The sequence below is a fragment of the Aotus nancymaae genome, unplaced genomic scaffold (assembly GCF_030222135.1).
Source record: "Aotus nancymaae isolate 86718 unplaced genomic scaffold, 86718_ANA_hifiasm-v0.15.2.pri h1tg000057l, whole genome shotgun sequence".
NCBI classification, from domain to species: Eukaryota; Metazoa; Chordata; class Mammalia; order Primates; family Aotidae; genus Aotus; species Aotus nancymaae.
The window spans coordinates 28,716,626-28,738,865 of record NW_026988471.1 but is presented as its reverse complement, the minus strand read 5'-3'; the positions used below and the strand labels follow the sequence as shown (position 1 = coordinate 28,738,865).

At 44.6% G+C, this 22,240-nt stretch overlaps 1 protein-coding gene across 1 annotated transcript in view; it reads left to right on the top strand.

Annotated features, from left to right (window-relative positions):
- Nucleotides 1-22,240, top strand: part of ALK (ALK receptor tyrosine kinase) — a 752,988-nt gene that overhangs the window by 195,381 nt on the left and 535,367 nt on the right. The window contains exon 2 of the mRNA XM_064363964.1: nt 11,182-11,301. Within this exon, the coding sequence (XP_064220034.1) occupies nt 11,182-11,301 (120 nt within the window). The remainder of the gene's footprint in view (nt 1-11,181; nt 11,302-22,240) is intronic.

Here is a 22,240-nt window from a genome sequence, read left to right as displayed (position 1 = left end):
TTGTTCGCCACTGTAGTCAATGTCATCTCCAAGGGGTTCCTTGCTGGACAGCGGCGGTGTGATTGGGCCATACATTGAGGTTCTTCTGTAATACATCACCTTCCTTGGTGGAAAATAAGGAGCATGTGCTCTGTTCTGAGAGAGACTTGAGTTTAACTAGACCCCTGTCCTCTCCAGCCTCCTACCGTATCCCACTCCCTTTAACTCGTTAACTTTACTCATCTGGTTAAGGGTTTCAGCTCACGCGTCAGCTTCTCAGGTAATCTTCCCCTGGCCCTCATAATGAAGTCAAATCCCTCATTGTATATTCTCAGAGGATTGTGTCTATCTCCTTCACAATGCATAACAACATCAAGACGTCAAAAGGACTTGAGAGGTTGTTGGACTGCTGTCTGCTGCCTGCCACATTCTGAGCTCCTCAGCCTGGAAGCTCTAAGAGGGTTGTGTGGGGCTCTGCTCACTAATGCAGCCCAACTGGCAAGGGCAGAGCTCGGCACATAGGAGACACTCAGTAAGTAGAAATGGAATGAATGAATTAATCTTAGCTCCATCCCTTTTGGCTCCAGAAGCTTGGGCAAGTTACTCAACCTCTCTGAACCTCAGTTTCCTCATTCAAAAATGGGAACAATAATCCCCACTCAGAAAACTGTGGGATTTGTGGGACAACGATTATAAAGCCCCCAGTATGGGACTGGGCGCCGTGTGTAATAGGCACACATGAAGTACTGGTTTCTTTCTTAGTGAGTTTTTTTCCTGAACATCCCAGATTATTGCAGCTTACAGGTTTAAAGAGCAAAAACTTGTCTCTATTTCTTCTCCCTCCTCCTTTCTTTGCTACCTTCTTCTGTGGTGGGTGAGGCACAGAATGGGGGAAGAGAAGATCAGATTTCATGATTTTTCACTAATGAGATGACTTTGGGTGAAACATTGTTTCTTCCTGTGTTTCAGGAAGCTTGATCACACAAGCTTCCTCGCATGTGTGATGGGAAGACATAGATAAATAGTCTTCACAGCCTCCCCAGCTCCCCCACTCTGAGTCTCTGCACGAGGTCAAGGGTAACACTGACCACTGTTGTTAACAGTGCAAGATGAACGGAAGCAAAAAGGTGACGCAGCGCCAGAGTAGGATGAAGCCAATCAGGCTGTTGGCTTGTCTATTTTAATACAAGCTGAGTTTATTTTAGTAATGCAGGTGAAGAGTGACTTAAAATATAGCATCATGCCAATGCCCGTTAGTAAAAGCACAAGGATTTCTAGTGTATTTTTCTTCAAAAGAGCCTGAGGGCTTTGTAGATACTGTCTCATTAATTCTCTGAGCGTCTCAAAAGTTGGCTGGGAAAGCATGATGAGTTCTGTTTTATATGCAGAGAAACAAAGCTTGAAAAAGGCTAAGCAGCTTACCCAAGGTCACGCAGTAACATTGCTGTACCTGAGAACACAGTTCTCTAGCTGTGGAAATGAGTCTAGTCATGGTGAAGCGCCTTTGTGCTGAGTAACGTGGCATCTGGAGCTGGGGCTTCTTAGAGGATAGACTCTTTATCCTGAAATGAGAGGGGTGACAAGCAGATAAAGAGGGATTGAAAGACCTGGAAGCTAAAAGAAAGTGTTCTGTCTCTCTTCCTCCCCTCACCCTAAGCATGTTCCCTTGGACCAGCCAAGGACCAATTTCAAGGATCCAGGCATCAGGCCTTGTGGTGGTTGCTATGGAGACAGTCGTGACTGAGCCTGAGGCCCCACAGAGCTAGCTGCCCTGATGGAAGGTGTGTGTTTCTAGGTCAACTTCCTGGTTGACCCGAAGGGATCTATTGTCCTCAGTTAGGAGGATGCAGCAAGCATCTATGACCTGGCAGTTTCATTTTGCTGTATTTAATTCCCAATCTCTGTTCTCCAAGAGAATCCTCACCTGCAAGAGTGGCCATACAGTGGCATTCCTAGCTGGCCCACACATCAGAGGTCTGCAGTCATACATCCCATCGTAGTACTCACTGGCAATGTGACCCTGGGCATTTGTGCTTCCTGAGCCTCAATCTTTTCATCTGTAAAAGAGGTTAACTACCGAGGTCGCTGTAAAGATCACAAAAGTAGGTGCCTCTGAAAGGCATCAAGGAGCCCTAAGTCGTGGTGAATGTGTAGATAGTTAGAATCCACTCTTCCACACTAAAGCTCCCCTCTTCCTGTGAAAGTGAGTCATATTCTCCAGGGCACTCACTGCATGATTTTAGGAGTCATCCTGGCAACTGTTACTTCCCAACTTGAAACATCAAGTCAAGAGAAGAGCCAGTTGTTCTTGGATAGTTTGTAGCCTCTTGTCCAACATGTCCAGAGACTCCTGGGCCTGCTGGCTGGTGATTATCCCTACAAGGACTCTCTGGCTCCAAAAGAAAAAGGTCTTTTGTTGATGGACTTGGTTCTCTAGGCTGCCCTGTCTTTGTGTCTTTGTGTCGCTTTCAGTACATTAATTATTTAGTGCTTGGTAAAGCTCTCTGGGATCACAAGATGAAAGGCTTGGTGGCAGTTCAAAGCCTTTCTTTTGATTATTATTCTAGTCAACATATTCTGGGGGGAGAAAATAGGCTTAAGATCACAGTAGAGTAAATTTCATAAAGAGTAGAGTACAAGCAAACCACAGAAATGGACCCAAAACAGATAGTCATGTTGTCCTGCTAATGGAAGCACTCAGGTCTTATGGGTAGGGGGTGTTAAGAATCAGGCCACCTGGAGAGTGATATCCTCTCTATTGCTGTCTTGCATTACTAAAATAAAAATGCACATTGGTCTTCCACAGCTACCAAAAGCCAGTGTGAGTCCGCCCTGGCTAGGTAGGTCAGGTCAGTGACCAAGCACATCTGCAGCAGGGATTCAGGGCCAGAGGAGGCACTGCGGGGCTCATGGGTGAGTCACGAGCTGCTTGCTTGGGACACCGAAGTCATCTCTCAAAAGGTGAAAATGCAGGGACTTGGAACTATCAAATTCTGAGAGATACAAATTCTGAAGAGGAGGCATCAGCTGTCACATGGCCTTCATTATGGGACTTTGGCCATGAATTATGAGTCACTAGTACCTGCATAGATGTGGTATCTCAGCTGATGAAATAAGTCTATACCTTGATCTGGCCCTGCCCCTGCCGCTGCCCCTGCCCCTGCCCCTGTCTAACATGTCCTACATGACATCAAACCAAAAACAGCCTCCTTGAAATGCTTTGCCTAATTTTTTCTAAACCAATGAGCAAAAAAAGAAAAAAAATCAACAAACACAACAGACCTGAAGCTTAAGGTTAGCGAGTGAAATTAATATACAATTATAATCCGTTATCCTTGACGTGTTTGATGAATGGCCTTGATACCACTATCCTAAGTAGCAATAAGCCTTAAGTATTTAAGGAAGTCAGGGCCCAGGTTCAAGTTCTGTTCTGGCACAACCTGAATCCCAGCTCAACTGCTTTAGTGTCCAGCCCAGGGAAGACGAGGTCCTTTGGGAGGAGGGATTTGAGCTGCCCCTTTAAGAAGGGGTACAATTTAGGAAAGCAGGGGGTGGAGAAGGATGTTCCAGGCAGAGATTAGCTTGGGTGTAACTTTGGAAGGTAAGGTGTAATGGAATAGGATGTGAAAGGAAGGATTCTGAATGGGAAATAAGGCTGAAAAGACAAACAGTGTTCAGGCTCCAAATTTACATACTTTAGCGATTTCTAGGGCAACCTCTTTGTGACTCTTTCTTTCTTTCTTTTTTTTTTTTTTTGGTGTAGGATACCCTGCAGGTAACCAAGTCCCTAAGGGCAGGGACCATGCTAACAATTTCCTTTATTAATATTCCTCACTGTTGCGCCTTGGGAAGGGTTATGCGCTTTTATTGGCTGGCAGAGGTGGTTCACCATTGAATGAACTCGGAAGTTACACATGGGTCCTCTTGGGGAGGCAGGAAATGCATGCGGAAACTATAACTTTTGACAGTACAAGAGAATATTACGGGAGAGTGATTTTTGCTTCAATACTTGAGCTATCAAGAAAGAGCACAAACATCTCTGGCAGGATGGGATGGGGCTTAGAGAAAGGTGAGGTGGAGTGGGAGCTGTTTGATTCCATCCAAATTCCACCCTTGACACTAATAGCTCCCTTCTGAATGAGCCAGCTGGAAGAAAATGTGAAAGCAAACCACAGAGAACCAAATATGCATGAACCAGAGAGGACCTTAGCGAACAGGGAGTTCAACCCCCTCATTTTCCAGGCCTGGGGAGGTATGGGGAGGGCTATATGTTTAGGACAAACGGTGCATCTGCAAAGTCTCTTTTCTCTGAAATCACATCTCTGCTTTTCAGACTAAATTAACATCGCCCATCACCGCTAACTCTAGGAGTCATGTAAATTTACTGAACTTTCTTTTGCTGAACAGGTGCAGGCTCAGCCTAGTGAATACCCAAACCATTTCCCTTGGGCTGCCAGTCCCAAAAAGAGGCCTGCCCTGTACTCTCTGAGAGCTGTGCCTGATTTGACATCCAGACCACTATTTATTTGGCCCCATTAAGCTTTGCTTTGTGTGACACAAAATCATTGTAAAAGAATGTATTATTAAGTGTGTTTTCAAATAAAGGGGAAAAAACTAGCAGGCTGTCACTGATTGTTTTATTGTTGGAAGGAAAATAAATAAGTAAAACGTGTACAGGCAAGGTAGGAACTGTTCCAAAGAGTGTTTAGAATGGAAGCATTTGTTACATTTTATTGATGTAGGTTTGTAAAACATGCTTGCTAGTGAGCCTGGGGCATTCATGTACATAACCATCACACGTGCATAGCTCTTTATTATTTATATTGACACGAGTATGATTTATTTACTATATTATGTATATTGGCTTAGGAATAAATGGACATGCAGTGAGACATATAAAAATAAAGATTGGAAATACAGAGTGCCAGTTGGCTGCAATTTGGGTAGTCTAGATCCTGTACAGTTGGCAAAGCTAATGATTAACTAGTGAATAATACAGAAGCAGCTCTTTGGGAGCACTTTTGATTTCTGGATGTTGAAATTATTCACACAAGATGCTCCCAATATAGGAAACGGACCAAGATTCCCACTCATTCTGGATTCTAAAACACAGATAGGAGCATACAACTTTAAGGATGGTATGACTGACGTTGAAAGACTATATCGTGCACACATTGTCTCGTCTGGCCCTTACAAAACACTGAGAATTTTTAGAGTATGCCCCATTCTTATTCTCATCATCATTTTCAGAAAATTGAGGTTTGGTAGAGTGTGTGCTTAGCCTGAAGTTAATAGCTAATAAGTGCCAGAGATAATACCTTCCTCCGGGGCTCTGGTTTCATTTATTTGACAAATATTTATGGAGTGCCTGCTGTGTGCCAGACATGGAGACATAGCAGTGACTAGTGCAGGAGGTACACAAGGAGTAAGCCAATATACAGAACACATGTATGTGTAAGAAATAGGGCAAAGGGATGGAGAGTGGCTTACAAGTTGTCTCTCAATAGGATGAGCAGGGAAGTTCTTTCTGGGGAGGTGACATATGGACAGGGACCTGGAAAGAGACAGAGAGTGGCCACATGCCTCTGAGTAGGAGGAGCTTCCTCCACTGAGAGAACTGCCAGTGCAAAGGCCCTGGCGTAGGAATGTGCTTGGCAAGTTTGGGGAAGAGCAACAAGGCCTGTGGGACTGAGCTCCGACAATGAGGGGAAAATGGTTGCAAATGAGGTTAGAGAGAGAATCAGGAGCCAGATCCTGTGGGACCTTTAGGCTAGGGATGGCAAGAAACTTGAAAGCCATTTCAGGGGCTGCAGTGTCAACCTAACTGCTACATAGAGAACAAACTGAAGGGAGGTCTTCTGGGAGCTCATAGCAATAATGGAGATAGGTGAGGCGGGAAGATGAGAATGGGTAAAATTCAGGTAGCGCCATCGAGATTTGCTGATGAGTTGATGTGGGGTGTGAATAAAAGGAAGAGGTCAGGATTCCTCCTTGGTTTTTGGCCCAAAGAGCCAGGTGAGTATCGGTAACACTATCTGAAATGGGGAATGCCTGGGGTTTAGGGGAAGAAAGGTCAGGTTTTTGGTTTGCTCATGATAAGTTTCAGATGCTTATCAGGCAATAAAGTGGAGATTTTGAACAGTCAGTTGGATGCGTATTCTGTTGTTTAGGGGAGGGATTAGGCTGAAGACACGCATTTGGTAACAGTAGTATGCGGATGGTATTTAGAGCTATGAAACTGGGTGAGATCACTTAGAGAGTTTAGATGCAGAAAATGCCCAGGTTCTCTGACTTTTAACAATCGTCAAATAATAAAGATCCCACAGAGTTGTTGTTTTCTTAAGACAAGCTTGTTTACATGTCAGGCAAGGAGAAATTCACTGTGTGATTTTCCAAGGAAAAAAAGTCAGAGTTTTCAAAGTCTTGCAAAGAGGGCTACAATGTGGTCCTGCTTATTTGGAATTGAAAATCGATTCTTTGAACTGAAGAGAATGAACGAATGCATAGTTTTATGTGAGTGTGGTTAAACAATACCCTTCTTCAATGGTCAGCAAAGAGTCTTCAATTAGGTAAGGAAGGGTCTGGTGTTCCGCAGTCACTTGAAATTCATGGCCATTGATCATCAGCTGGTTGGAACCACTGGGATAAAATACAATACTCAGCCGTGACAGTTCCTAGGCAAGTGCTGCTGGAAATAGTGACGCTTCCTCCTCTACAGTTTGGAAAATGAGGAGGACCTGGCAAAGAAGAATAAAGAGGATCTTCCCATTGAAGCAGGAGGCAACCAAGGACTACATGGTTACCAAGATGTGAGAAATCCAAGAAGCAGGGAGTGATGGCAGGACAAATGCTGCTGGGGGGTTCTCGTGAAACAAAGACCGAGCGTCGCTCAATGTATCTGCAGCCTGGGGTTGCTGGCGACCTTGACCTGGAGTAGTGAAGCCAATCTAGATTTTGTTTGATTTAAGAGAACATGGGAGGAGGAAAGTGGAGAGAGGAGCAGAAACAAATCCTTTAAGAGATTTAGCTATAAAGAAGAGCAGAGTAAAGGGACGATGGCTGTAGCAGAGTGTGGCGGTCAAGGAAGCTCTTTCTTTATGAGATGGTGCATGTTTGTATAACTGACTTGGTAGAGAGGGAAAGCTGTTGATGCAGGACCATTGTAATAGCAGATCCCTTAAGAAGAGACGAGACTAGCACCCAAGTGAAGAGGCTGGCGCTGTTTAAGAGTGTAAATGGTTATCCTTTACAACAACCTGATACCCGTAAGTGGGTAGATTGCGTCTCTTTTCTCAACAAACTAAGAAATAAACTCATTCACTGAGAATGTAGAAGCATTGAAGAATTGGAGGTTTGAGAACCTAAGAGGAAGTTTTAACTAGTTGTATTGGAAAGAGAGAGAGTGAACTGAGTTCGTCAGGGAAGGCAGTGGGATTCTCAGGTCATCCTGAGGGTCTTGAGGTTTCTGGTCATGAATTTACAGTGAGGCCCATCAGCACTGTTGTGTGTTCCTCCACCCCTCCTCTCCCACTACCACATTCACCTGCTCCAGGATAATTGTGAAGGAAGAGAGAGCCAAAGGAGTTGAGATTGTGTGCAAGGGAATTATGATAGAGATGAGTCCTGGAGCCGAAGCTGAGGGCATTAGGGGGATGAAGCACAGTGAAGAATGAGGAGTGTCAGGAGCTTGAGGTTTTCACTCTGCCTTGATATACTGCAGTGCCTAGAAAGGGCTTAAGAAATCATCAGAAAAACAACAATTGTATCTCTAGCCAATCAATAATGCTCTCAGTCCAGGAGCATTTCTTCCTCATTTCTCTTCAGGCCTTCACTTATCTGCCTCACTTCACTAGAAGCTCCTGCTCCTATTTCTCCACTCCTTTCTCCTCTATGCTTCATCTCCCAAGGTCCAAGAGTTGCCCTACTTGAGCCAATTGGTCTGCATTCGTACCTTCACCCATACATCTGCATTGGTGGGAGGCCCATTTCACTCTGGATCCTCCTGTTTTCACAGTGAAACACCAAAAAGACAAGGCTTTCTCTAGCTTAAGTGGATCACTTCTGATAGCCTGGCTTCTCTTCCTGCTAGAAAATCATTCCCCACAGTGGTTGAGATGGACAAGGGTAAGGAGCGTGATGGGAACAGACAGTCTCTTGACCCTGTACTTGTTAAATGCAGAAGTATTTTGTTCTTTGTATTATACACTGATGTGTAGTCTATGAACTTTGACTAGCACTCACTTCTGTTCCAATGCTTCTGATCTGGCAAACAGCTGCATTCGTGTGGGCTTTGCTTTCCTTGATCCTTGACTTTTCAGGTGGGGAGGCTCAGCCTTTTTGGCTGACCCCCCTCATTAGCTCCCTAGCCTCATCCAGCTTATCACTTGCCCACCCTACTCTGAGGGGTAAGATTGGGGCTCCTGTGAACCCACTGGCTGGAAGATATTCTAGGAGTCCCTGTAAGGGCAAGATAAGACTTTCTGCTTTTTTTCAACTCTTCAATATTCTGCAATATTCAACCCTGAGGATGCCCAGCAAGTTACTGGTGTTTTGTGATATAAAAGGCTTTAAGCTCATGCCACTAGGGATGGCCCACAGTGATGTCCATATCACCATGCTGAGTCATGACCCAGCTCTGAGAGCCCTTCCTTTTGAAAGCCTTCATTTTTTTTTTAACCCCTGAATATATTACCTGGCCCTCATCCATGTTAAAGTTATCTGCCATTCTGTGCCCACTCACAGATTCATAAGTCCTCCTGAAGTCTAACCCCATCTGCTTGGTTCTTCACATTCAGGAAGAAGTTAATGCCATTCCCAAGCTGAATGATTCAGAAAAATGACATCACTTGGAAACAGGGAAGCATAACCTAGGCTTAGTCTTCCTGTCACTTCAAAGCTACTTAAAATTTGAGATTAGCTGATGACTCAGACGTAGAGATGCCAGTTTTTATTCACATGGGAGTTATTGCAGGGGGTTGATTGTCCGAGTCTTCCCAGACCCTTCCCACTGTTGCCTTGTTCTGAGGCACGTTCAGTGGCGACCTCCAACCCTAACCCCGTGGGGGCCCTGCTGAGAGCCGAGGACTACCCTGCACCAATCTGTGGCCTGTGCAGGGTGGTGGAAGGAGCTTGGATTTCAGTGTCAGTTGATGTAGTCTTTTGACTCTGATTTCCCGTCTCCTACTGACTGTGTGGCTGCAGTAAAGATAACCAACCTCTTTCTGCCTCTATTTCCTCAGCTGCAAAATGAGGACAGCTAAACTTATTCACAAGGTTACTGTAAGAAGTAAACAAAATCGCACGTTTAAAGCACTTAGCATCCTGCCTGGTCCATATGTGCTCAATACATACTAATTTATTAAACGAAAATAAACTTAACCCTGCCCAAAGTAACCCTACATGTCTTTGCATTCACTTCTCTGAACTCCATTGCCTGCCTGTGAAACAGAGTTGATGTTCAGGTGAAATGAGATGGCTTCTTTCTGCAACTCACGAGCACAGGCTCTCACCCTTTTCAGTGCATTTCCTCTGAACTGTTTTGCAGAAATGCTACAGAAAGATGTATCTGGCACCAATCAATTCAGTTCTAATCTCTGCAGACCAAATATGGGAGAAAAGTCAAAATTCTTTCCTAGATACCCAGGAGCCAGTACTTCCAACTCAGATCTGTGGAAAGCAGAGATTAAAATGTTTTTTAGGAAGGAGACCGTGTAATGCCCATCCTGTCCCAGTTGCAGGACACAAAGACCTTTAATCAGCCTCTCCTAAGGGCAGCACCTGCAGGTAAAATAGTTGAGGGGTCTGGAAACAAGAGACTGCCTTGGGTACCTAGGCCAGAGATTTCCTTCAAGTGTGTGAAGTGGGCTTGATGCTAAAAGGGAGTTAGAGGTAGGAGAGCAGAGCCTGCAAGAGCTGGTGCGGTGGGTGATGCAGAAGAAAGTACAGAGCAGGCAGACCAGGAAAATGCTTTCGCCATTCCTGCTGCCTTTTCTTCTTTCTCTTCTTCTCCTTTTCCTCTTCACAAAGTCCCTCCAAGTGGGTTAACAGTCACCACCAGAGTAGCAGATCCACACATTCACAGTAGAACATGACCTGTTGATAGGAGGCAAACCTGGGCTCAGTTCCTGCTTCCATCACTTGCCTCTCTGTATCTCAGTTGATGCATCTGTAAAATGGAGATGATCATTCCTATCTCAGAGAACCATGGTGAATATCCTGTGACATTATGTAGGTAAAGATTCCAGCATGGCGCCTGTACCAGGGAAGCTACAGAAGAAGTGCTAGTCTCCTTCCTTCCCTCCTCCCTGCACTCAGTCTTGCGACACATCTATCTACGAAACAGAACTAATTCTCAAATCCTTCCTTCTTTAACAGACAAGGCTTTGCCTGCCATGAAACATTAGCAAATAGTGATTGAGCTTGGGATTTTCTGGGAAGCACTGTGTTAGAGCATGCAGTGTGTGATCATTTGATTTGTAGATATATTGTAATGAATTTTCACCACACAAAATCCTTAGGTGCTGCTAAGGACAGGAATAATGCGTCTCTGCTGCTTTTCTCTCAAGATTTCTTTCTCTCATGCAAATCAGAAACATTAATCCTTTTCGCTTTCTGGCCTCTTGGCTATCGGAAAACTCCAGTCACCTACCCGCTCCCCCTCCGCCACCACCCCTACAAACCTGAAAATAACATTATTGTTAAGAACTCATAACTTCGGAGTGTAATTTCAACTCTCTCATTGATAAGGCAATAACCCAAGCAAACAACATTAGATCAAGTTACAAATCTGAACATAAAGTAGAGATGGAGGCATTATCTGGACAAGATGAATTGGAGTTCTCTATAATGCTGCAGAAATTCTTATAGGCAGAATAGACTTTGGATAGAACTGTTAGACCAAGCCATTAAGTGCCTCAGCTTCTAGTTCATCTCCCAGAGATCCTCAGCATGGCCTTGGTCAGGACATTCATACCTCTTAGATCTGTCTGCCCTTGGTGGAAAATGTACGTCAGGGTCCTGAGGTCAACTCAGTCAAGGTCTTCCACGGCCTCCTGCAGTTAGGAGGGCTCATTTTTTCCCTCCTTGTCTTTCCAACGGATGTCATGAAAACCTTACAAACTTTCTTTTTGACTGATATTGAGTGACAGCTAAAAGATATATCCCAAGCATGTGGATCAGTGTTTTCTTTGTTTTTATGTCCAGGTCATAGCTCCTTGGAGTCACCAGCAAACATGCCTTCTCCTTCTCCTGATTATTTTACGTGGAATCTCACCTGGATAATGAAAGACTCCTTCCCTTTCCTGTCTCATCGCAGCAGATATGGTAAGTATATGTTTAATAGTTACTTGTGATGCACCATCACCATCTTGTAATGGTGTGACTCTGTGAGTTTCAGTTTGGGATTCAGCTCCAGAGGATTTCCTCAGCTCCCTATATGCAAAATAAGTCTTTCTGAGCCCTCTGTCTCCCAGTGATGCACAGCCCCACTGGACCGTTCCAGCCAGGCCATTCCAGGGAGCCAAAGGTTTTGCTGCTGTCATATCCCTCCCGCTTAGCCTTTATGATGTATAGTATTCCAGCCATCCCTTTACCAGTCATTAGATGAGATGCTTATTTGCATCTTGACTGTGGCTTTCTGGTTCTAACCCACAGCATTTCTAACAATCACAGTCTCTTAAGAGGGGATTATTATTATGAGCATCATAGGTCTTCCAGGTCCCCTTGTAGTTAGGAAGCTCCTTAAAGTTTCCCAAACATGTTCTTTGATATTCTTTCGGTTCATTTGATTCTGCATCAGCCTCTGACATAAAGAGACCAGGTCCATTTACATTTTTACAGATGCGGAAACTAAGTTTAACAAGATCACACAGAGTGGCTTCTCCAGCTACCAAGCCAGAGTTCTTCCCCTTCTTTCTTTTTTTTCTCTCGAGTGCCACCTATGCAGCCTGTTAGGTCCTGTCCTAGGAGCCGTCAGGAGGTCGCCTTTACATGGCATAAGATTCCTCCTTCTCTCTGCTCATTCTAACAGCTCATAGTGGCTGGGTCTCTGCAGTGGAGAGATTTACAGGAGAGAAGAAGCATTTCTAAGTGAACATTTTATTTCTCCTGAACTCCTCTAGGACAAACCCCATAAGGGCAGGCACTAAGCTTTGCTCCCCACATTATTCTATCACATGGAAGAGAAGCATAAAGACTTATTAGATTGGTGCAAAAGTAATTACGGTTTTGCCACTACTTTCAATGGCAAAAACTGCAATTACTTTTGTACCGACCTCATATTTATGATGAATTAATGCAAAAGGCCTCCAGAGATGAAACTCATTCATCAGGCCTGATTGAATTAAGCATTTATAAACCTGGTGCAGCACTGAGTTCTAGACTTCCTTCTGGGCATATTTACCTGTTCCTCTATGCGGTCTCTACCCTTGGGCCTAAGCTATTTAAAATGCACGTAACAGAGATGTTCCACTTACTGTAGAAAAGCTCCCAGTCCAAAGGCTGCTGTCTGTCATCTATAATGCTCTTGGTTCATATGAACTGTACTTTTCATTTTAAACTTAAAAAAAAAAATCCATCAAAAACCCCAGGGCAGTTTAGAATTATCTTCTGTGCCAGAATGTTTCCTGCGACTCTTAAGCAGCCCTCGAAGGAGAGAAAGATCAGTAGTCCTGAGGAGATTCCAGATAAGAATTACTTCCTGATTTTATTTAAGCCAGACACTGAGTGTCATCTTATGATAAGGGCAAGTATCTATAAATAATTGAAATCTGGATCTTTGTATCGTTAATGCTTTGTAAACAGATTTGCGATACACCTGGTCTTCAGGTAACATTTTTGAGTTTGCTCCCAAAGTCATTCAGTATCTCTACAGGAGGACAATTTTTATAAAATGCAGAATGTCCAAAAAAGGCAGATCTACCCCCTGCATGCTGCAGAGCGCAACACATTTGTTCCCTGCGGAGCATCTTGTAAGAGGTTACAGGTCAAAAGGAGAAAACCACGAGAGCTTATTAAGCTGGTTCCTACCCACAGCGTGGCCCCGATAAACCCATTTGGTGCTCCCTGAGCCTCATCCTCCTTATTTGTAAAATGAGGGTGAAATGGCATGCCACCTTAGGGCAAAGGAATCAATCCAGTGGTTTTCCAAGATCTCTTTCAAACTCTCCTCATGGCCTGGAATCCTCATGATTTCTCTTCTTGGCAGAGGAGAGGACCCAAACCATTGGCAGTTACTGCCCGAGTTCTGGGTGAGAGTGCCCAAGTCAGCAAGATTGTTGCTATTGATTCACGGGAAAGGAGGAGCTGGTTCTTCCATTGATGATTCCTTAACTGATCATGGTGGTCATTCCAGAGGTTTTACATCTTTCTGCCATAATTAATTCATCTGAAACTTATGAAGACATTACCACCACCATCATCTTCCCTGTGTGCCTGGCCCTGTGTCAGATGTGGGAAGTGATGCAAATATAAAGACAGGTAAGGCTTGGCCCTGCCCTTTCAGTGCTTATAGGCCAGAGAAATCATTCTGTAGGCAGCTAGGCCCATTGCCATAAAGAGTGTCCCCAGTGGGCTGACCTCAGAGCATAGATGTTAAGGATTTGTGGGTCTTGCCCCAAGACCCACTGCAGAACAAGCTAAAGGCAGAGCTCAGGCCAAGAGTCTGGTCCCCTTAAGGATGTTTGTGGGGCCTCGGCCCACATGTCTATGAACCAAAGAGGCCAGCCGGCTTGGGTGATAAATCCATACCTTTCAACTGCCATGAAAGACATTTTAAGAAATGTTAACAACTTCATTAATTTTAAGGCCTCAAACTTGGGCAGAGAAATTTGACTGGAAAATTGCCGCCTGAAGGGATCATTCTTCAGACAGTGAGAAGTCACCAAGTCTCAGCAAGTCCATCATGGGACTCCATGCCTGGCTGGCTGTCTTCACCTGCATTCTGGTGGGGGCATGTCGGGGTGGGGGAAAGAGAGTGAGCAGCAACAACCTGACCGCAGGTGTCCTGACAACCAGCGGGCTAGGCCTCTCTCGGGTGAGCTGTCCAGTTCTGAATTGGAATGGCTTTCCTCTCTCCAGTGTTTTATGAGAAGAGACGAGGTGGAAAGAGGCTAATAAGATTTACTCACCCCCAGTCTGTAATTATCTGCTTGAGGAAAAAGTTTGACCTACCTTTTTGAAGGCTCCCCATATTTCTTTTAATTTGCGTTGGGGCCTAATATGCTGTGTAAAATATATTCTCTTCCTTGGCATTTGACATCAGATTCCAGTCCTTTCTCGTTTTTGTCTTGAATGGCGAGCACCCATTAATTTCATCGTCAGCAAGCAGAGGGCTGCACATTCCTCCCCTAAGGCTTTGAGAGGGAGGACGTCTAAAGAAAGACTTTATTTTCTTTTTATCTTCAGCTTTAATGCCTTTAGACTTATTTATAGACTTGGCTAAAGGATTAGGCTCTAACTACCTACCCAGATAAAAATCTGTTCCATCAGGTAGCACCAGATGCTAAGAGATTGAGGCCACTGGGGGTTTTGAAAGGCAGTTTTGATCACCTTGAGTTTTAGAACCACAGAGACAGATGGTATCCTTTCCAACTTTAAATCGTATTTGCCCACTCTGGGTATGGGAAGAATCACATCAACTTTTTAAACAGAATGACCGAAGGTTCTGCCCCATATGAGCAGGAGAAAGGGATTTTTCATTTATATATATATTATATATATATAATTATATGTAGCAAAACTCTTTCACCCATTTTTCTCATTTAAGTTGTATTATAAAATTGCAATAGATGGAAATTATTTTATAATTTTTATGGAAATGTAAATTGAGGATCAAAGGAGTTTAATAACGTGCTTTCAATTTACGGAGTGGATGAGCCATTAGAAAAGAGTGAACCCAGATTGTCTGACTCTGAGTTTAGTGCTCTTTCTATCATGTCACAAAGTTACTTCAAAGATGAGCTTTCCCTGCCTGGAGAGCACGCTCACTTCCTGGATGACCTGGTGTTTAGCTGAATGATCAATCTGATGTCTAAGACCTTGGGTAGCTGTGGGACCAAGACTTGATATCACCAAATGGAGACTATCCCAGGCAGGCCAGGTAATTCACCCCTTTCTATCCATGAGTGGGACCCCCTTGGCACTATAGGTAGCCTTGTCTTCTCTACCCTCCCTCCCTTCCCATCCTAGACCGTGGTCCCTGTATGGATTGACTTGGGTCTCCCCCACAACATTTGTTAAAATTCTAACCCCCTAGTACCTGTGAATGTGACCTTATTGGGAAATAGAGTCTTTGCAGTCAAGTAAAAATGAGACCATACTGGATTAGGATGGGCCTTAATCCAATATGATTGGTGTCCTTATAAGAAGAGAAAACACAGGCATATATGGAGTGCACACCATGTGACTCTGGAGTCAGAGGTTAGAGTGATGTGTCTACAAGCCAAGGAACGCCAAGGTTGCGGGCAACACTGGAAGCTAAGAGGAAGGCATGGAACAAATTCTTCTTCAGTACTTCAGATGCAGCACGGCTCTGCCTACATGTTAACTTTGAACTTCTAACCTCTGAAACTGTGAGAAAGTAAATTTCTGTTATTTTAAGCCACCCAGTGGATGGTACTTTGTTACGACTGCCCTGAGAAACTGGTCCAACCCCTTAATGTCCAGAACATTGATTCCTGGAAAAGAAAATATTCCTCCCAACCTCCCAAGGTCTAAGTGCAACAAAACAATTGTTAGGTTTGAACAAAAGTTCTATTCAAACTTTGTCTGCTTTCCAGTCCAAGGGAACCTATCCACTTCAGGGGCTGTTTCTTTTAGAAAGAAAAATTAGACTTTTTAATTACTTTCCCTGCCATTGCCACCATCACCACCCGTCCTGTTAATGTGTCAATTTCTTTGATTGAAAAGACTAGGTAAATTAAATATCTCTCAAAAAAAAAAATCAGCCTAACACAGAATCAAAAATGGAAAACACAAAAGCCCTGCAGCTCTGTATGGGATTTGCTTCATAGCTCTGGCAGGAAGTCAGTTTGATCACATTTCTGAAATTATATATTTAATGTGGCTGGCCGCAATCAGCCATTCTGGTCCTCAGGAGCACTGGCGTCAGTGAAAAGCAGCTCCCTTGTGGACCGTCGTCAGGGTTGAAAGCTTCCTTACCAACTCTTCTGCCCCTGGCCTGCCAGGCCAGGTCTCTCATTTTGTGTTCTCTTCCTAGCCTTGCTCCACTGAGCTAGGGGGTCAGTTCTTTCCTAGCTCATGCCTCTGTATGTTCATCTGCAAGCTTGGTAAGCAGAAGATCTCTGCATGCATTTGCCGCAAAGCCTGAGTCCCAAAGGGGACAACAATGCTGGCAGTCACACAAGACTAGGGATCAGGGACCGGCTGTCACCTTGAGCGCCCCAACCTGCTGAGAGCCAACGTACTCAATCCATGGAAATTCAATAAAAAGAAGTTGGCTTAGCTGTTTCGAGGAGAGATGTGTTTCAAATGCTCCTCTTGGTCATATCCCTTTAAAACAAAGACACATAAAGCCATTCCAATAAATATGAAAAATTTATCTCTACGTTGGTGGCAAGTTGAGTAAGGAAATGCAGAAAGAATAAAAGTCTGAATAAAAGATAGTAAGAGGATGAATGACCACGTGACACAAAGGTGAGAAAAACAAGTCAGAAAAGGTCCGTTTAAAACACTTTTTACAGGCAGAGCAGGAAAGTCACTGACAAAGGGAAACAGATGATGAGGGGACAGAGACAGAGACACACAGAGAAAGAGAGAGGAAGAGACTAAAGTAGGAGGGGTCGCCCTTGGCTGTCTGACCATCTTTTCATGTATTCTTTTTCTTGCTCACATGGGTTCAGCTCTCACCCCTGGGCAGGTGGCTCCTTAGTGCTTGCTTCAGTCTTGACTTCCCCCTTCAGAGTCCCTCTTGCCCCCCGCACCCCACCTGCACCATTTCCCCCTTAGCGTGTCGCCACCAACACAGAGAATGGGAGAAGGGCTGTCAACATTCATGGAGTGATGACTCTATGCTTGGTTGTGCTCTAGGCATCTCAGTGATACAGACAAATAGGACACATTTTATTCACTCAAGGAGCTCTGGAGGAAGAAGTAAGCATGCCTGCTCTTTGACAAATGCAGTAGCAGAGGCCCAGGAACACAGAGGAGGGAGGACCAGGTCTGTAGAGGACTAAAGAAGGGAGATGTTTTGGAGACTGGGGCTGCTGAACTGGACTTTGGACTCGAGGGAACATGGATGCCCATGAGAAGAGCATTCTGGACAAAAGGGATGCATGTGCAAAGGCTGTAGAGGATCTGGGGTGAGGCTGGAGAGACACTCTGGGTATGCTCAGGGTTTGGGCATTGTCCTATGCATGAAGCATAGGATGGAAAAGAAAGGGAAGGGGGGGAATCTGGAAGAGATTCTGGATGTAAGTGAGCACCACTTGGTTACCTATTCAGGGGAATCCACCTCGAGTAATTAAGTGGATGAAGATGTCATTGACTGAAACAGAGAAGAGAAACATTTGGCAAGGAAAGGTGTTGACCAAGGCATCTAGAGGGAGGAGAAAAGGTTACATTTGAAATGCCTTCAGGACAGCCAGGTGAAGATGGCCAGTAGAGAGCTGTAAACCCAGGTCTTGATTGGATAATTTATACAGGGAAAAGGTTTAATTGACTCACAGTCCCCCATGGCTGGGGAGGCCTCACAATCATGGCAGAAGGCAAAGAGGTGCAAAAGCATGTCTTACATGGTGGCAGGCAAAGAGACTGTGTGCAGGGGAACTTCACTTTATAAAACCATCACATCTCATGAGACTATTCACTTTCATGAGAACAGCATGGGAAAGACCCGCCCCCATGATAAAATTACCTCCCACCAGGTTCCTCCCATGGCATGTGGGAATTATGAGAGCTTCAGTTAAAGATGAGATTTGGGTGGGGACGTAGCCAAATCATATCAACACCAAAGCCAAGGAAGTGAAGAATTTTTAGATGAAGGAATGTTGTATGTATGTGTGGTACACCCAATACTCCAATCAGTTCTGTGGAGACAGAATCTCTCTCTGGGTCTGATGAACCACCAGTACCTAATAACAAGGTTTGCTTAGTTTTAGCAGATATGACATGCCTATTGGATTTAGTAGAGCTTCCTTTTAGATACCATATAACAAGTATTTACAACCAGCAGCTGGTGACCACACTATAGCCCCAAATTAGAACAGTCTGGGAGGTTGTGGGCCTCACTCTATCCCCATATTCTCAGGGAGGAAATTTTTATGATGTGTCTCCTTGCTACTTAGTGCCTCTGACGTCACACTCTTGTGTCTTAGTTATTTGTGGTCCTGCATCATTACTCTTCCTAGACTTAAAGCATTTAGACACCGGGGATTCACATCTTGTTTCCTTTTGCACCCTAGCACTTCTCTCATGTTTTGTACTCATTGTGTACTCACTAGAGGTAATTGCAATATCTGCCCAGCAGTTCAGGGCCATATGAGGAGCAAACTCGGGTCTCCCAATTCCCATCCTACAGCTTTCCCACTCCCGAAGTTCTCTGTTTTATTAAAGGGCAGGGACATTCTCACCAGCACTCTCATTTCTAGTCATATTAATCAGTTTCAGGAAAGAAATGTGTCTAAGGGGAGAACAGTTCCTGGGCTGGACTTACTTTGGTTAAGGATTCAAAGTGATTTTAACTACTTTGAGCAGGCTTGTTTTTTTTCCTTTCTTAACCTAAAAAAGCATATTCAGCAGACATTAGTGAGCGGAGGAGTTTCTCTTTTGACAGCTTTGGGACATCTGAAATACCATATACAGAGCACTTCTTACCAACCTAGAAAGACATGTGTCCAAAACATATGCAGGAAAAGGACTGATCAAGGGTGAGAAAAATGAGAGGAAATCCTCTTAAAATTTTTCGTCAAGAGCAACCTCAGGTGCAAAACTTTGTGTCAGAAGAGACCTCCAATTCACAGGACTTTAACCAGCCCATTTGGGTAGATGACTAGAATAATTTGGTCTATGAGAAATTTGTAGAAATTGTGAGCTGTCAGGGCCTTCTGTGGTCTGGTCAAATAGCCACCTCCATAGGATGAGGAAACAGAGGCCTAGAGAGGTTAGTGATCTCCCCAGGACTGGCGGCAAAGCAGAGATTCAAATCCAGGCCATCTGCTCGGCAGAGCCCATGTTTAACCTCTCCACTGTAGAGGCAAGGGTTTATTTTTTTTCTCAATAAGAGAGCTCACAAAGTATTTTCTCACATTTCAGTCCTATCTGTTGCTTTACATACCTTATTCCTTGCATACCTTGGGTTTCCATCGGCCCAGCAGAGTTTTGCTGCCCTATGGATTGCCTCAGTGTGGGGTCAATGCATTCCTGGTGTGGATGAACACATGGCCACACTCAGAGAACACCTTAAAAACAAGATTCTGATGGGAGTGGTCACTGGACTGGAGAACTAGGTCTGGTAACCCCAGTGCTTTAACTGACCTCCGCATTGCCTATTTAAATCTCCCCTGGGCTGGGCCCGGTGATTCACACCTGTAATCCCAGCACTTTGGGAGGCTGAGGCGGGTGGATCACCTGAGGTCAGGAGTTCAAGACCAGCCTGGCCAACATGGGGAAACCCTGTCTCTACTACAAATACAAAAATTAGCCAGGCGTGGTGGCAGGCACCTGTAATCCCAGCTACTTGGGAGGTTGAGGCAGGAGAATTGCTTAAACCTGGGAGGCGGAGGTTGCAGTGAGCTGAGACTGCACCATTGCACTCTAGCCTGGGCAACAAGAGTGAAACTTCATCTCAAAAAATCAATCAATCAATCAATCTCCTCTGTAACATCCCAACAAAAGGTCTTCCAGCCTCTGCCTGAAAGCAACACATAGAACCACAGCAGGGAAAACTTGTCTTGGGGATCTGAGATGTGGAATGAATTCCCAGCTCAGATTCTTGTGAGTTGTATTACGTTCAGCCACTACTTACTGTTTTTGTTTCTCTGCATCATCTTTAAAGTGGAAATGATCAGGATTACCAATTGTATTGTGAGGACATGAGGATGGATCTGAATGTGCCCAGGGCACAGTGATAGGTAGGTTTTGGTGGTGTGTCTCCATTTGCTATAAGACTCTTGCTTAAAACTCTTTTAAATTCCTAGTTTTGCCCTCTGGAACTTGAAAGCATTTTGCCTTTAATCACGCTAGTATTTGAGCTGGGATTTAATTCATTCAGTTTACCTTCAAAATTTATACAACTATACTGAATTAAGCAATATCAGTTCTCCATCTGTCTAGAATAACCTTATGTCCTCCTCTGTTCTTAGTAAACTTCTTAGCCAGACCTTTACCAGCTGTTGAAATTGTTTCATCCTTCAAGGTGCAGTACAGCAGTTGCCTCTTCTGTGAACCTCTCTCAAGCAAAGAGACTCTCTTGTTCTGTTTTCCCCGAGGCCTCTTAGAGTTAGGTATGGGCAAGTTCATCCCCTCAACTGGACTGGGAGTCCCTGAAGGGCAGAAGGTCTGTGTGTGGGCAGCCTGGTACCTTCCTGTGTTTGAAAACAGGGAGGAATGGAGTCCCGTGTTCACATTAACACCCAGCAGGTCCTGTCTCTTCAGAGACAGAACAGTTAGTGGGGAGGTCCATTCTAAGGTCTCCCTTAACCACCAAGCTTCTCCTGTTGTCACGGATGCCATATTGCTCAGAGTTCATCTCCAACCTTCTGGTTTCAGGAATAAACTCATTTAGACAGATGTCATGAGCAATGGTACAAACTGCTAGGGATTTCACCATGCCCTCTGGACCCTGCTTCATTCTGCTAGCGACTTCCTTACCCAACACACACACACACACTCTCTCTCTCTCTCTCTCACACACACACACACACACACACACACACACACTCTCTCTCTCTCTCTCTCTCTCTCTCACACACACACACACATTCTGCATGAGTGTTTCCTGGAAATTGCAAGCAGAGAACTGAACTGGAAGTCCAATCTGGGTTCTGGTCTCAACTCTTTACTGCTCCAAACCCTAGGCCATGCCACCTTGGCCAAGTCCCTTCACTCTCCTGAGACTTCATTTTCTCATCTATAAAATGAAGAAGCTGAGCTAGTTAACTTCAGAATTAATTGTTTTCAGTTTTCTGTTCTGTGATTAAGAGCAGAGTCCTGTTTTTCTATCTGTAACATTGTGATAGTCACAGATAAGAGAAATAAGAATTCAGCTTTCCGTGTCTCTCCCACTGCAGTGTGCACGCGTGCACACACACTGCCCTCTGAGACTGTCTTCATGTAATTGATCGATGGAAGGAGACTTGGCCCTTCTTCTCTGCAGCTTGATTATAAGTGAGCTAAACAGATGTCTTGAATTGGGTGATTGGTTCCCAGATGCATTCCAGGGAGCAGGCTGGTGGGAAGGAAGTGAATGATTTCAAGTTCTGGGGATCTATGACAAATGAACAGTGGCTATGCACAGAGGGGGTAGGGGCCAGGGTGGATACTTAGTGTTATGAAGCAAGTGACCAGATGTTGATGGCAGCTGGTGGATTAATAACAAAGGTGACTGGTGAGCCAATTACCCCTTAAGGAGATAATCCAGAAAGGGGGAGCCACAGTTCGTAATCATCTGAGCCTGGGCTGGGAGTTACGACCCTTGGATTGCTGCTGACCAGCTGGCTAGGGTGAAGTTAGAGAGCTTATTTTGGCGACCTGCCCAAAGGGGCAATTATTCTTCGCATGGTAGAGATGCAAGAGACCTGAGAATCATTTTATTCCACCACTCCATTTTCCAGATGAGGACACTGAGGTCTGGAAAGCATAAATGACTCATGTGAAGTTGTATCGCAGAGCCAGGGCTAGAACCCAGATCATCTCACTTGGGGTCTTCCAAAGGGAGGCTCAATCAGCCTTCACAAAGGAAAGATTGAGTGAGGAGCACGCATTTCTCCCTCACCCCTTTTCCTTTTTCACTTCCAGTTGCAACAGGGCTTAAAACAAAGTTTTCTTCCTGCTGTGCTGGGCATACTCCTTCTTATGTTCCCTCTGCCATTGCTGACCCCTGGAGCCACTTAAAGAGTAACAGCAATGACAGCCATCATTAAATAAGGCCAAACTGTGTGCAAGTTGCCATGCAGGTGCTCAATGTACACTGTTGCATTTCATCTTCCTCACAAATTCAGGAGGTGGTCCCTGCTTTAATTCTTATTTTATGGTTGAAAAAATGAGGTGCAAGGAGATTAAATAATTTTCCCTGACGTGGAGCTAG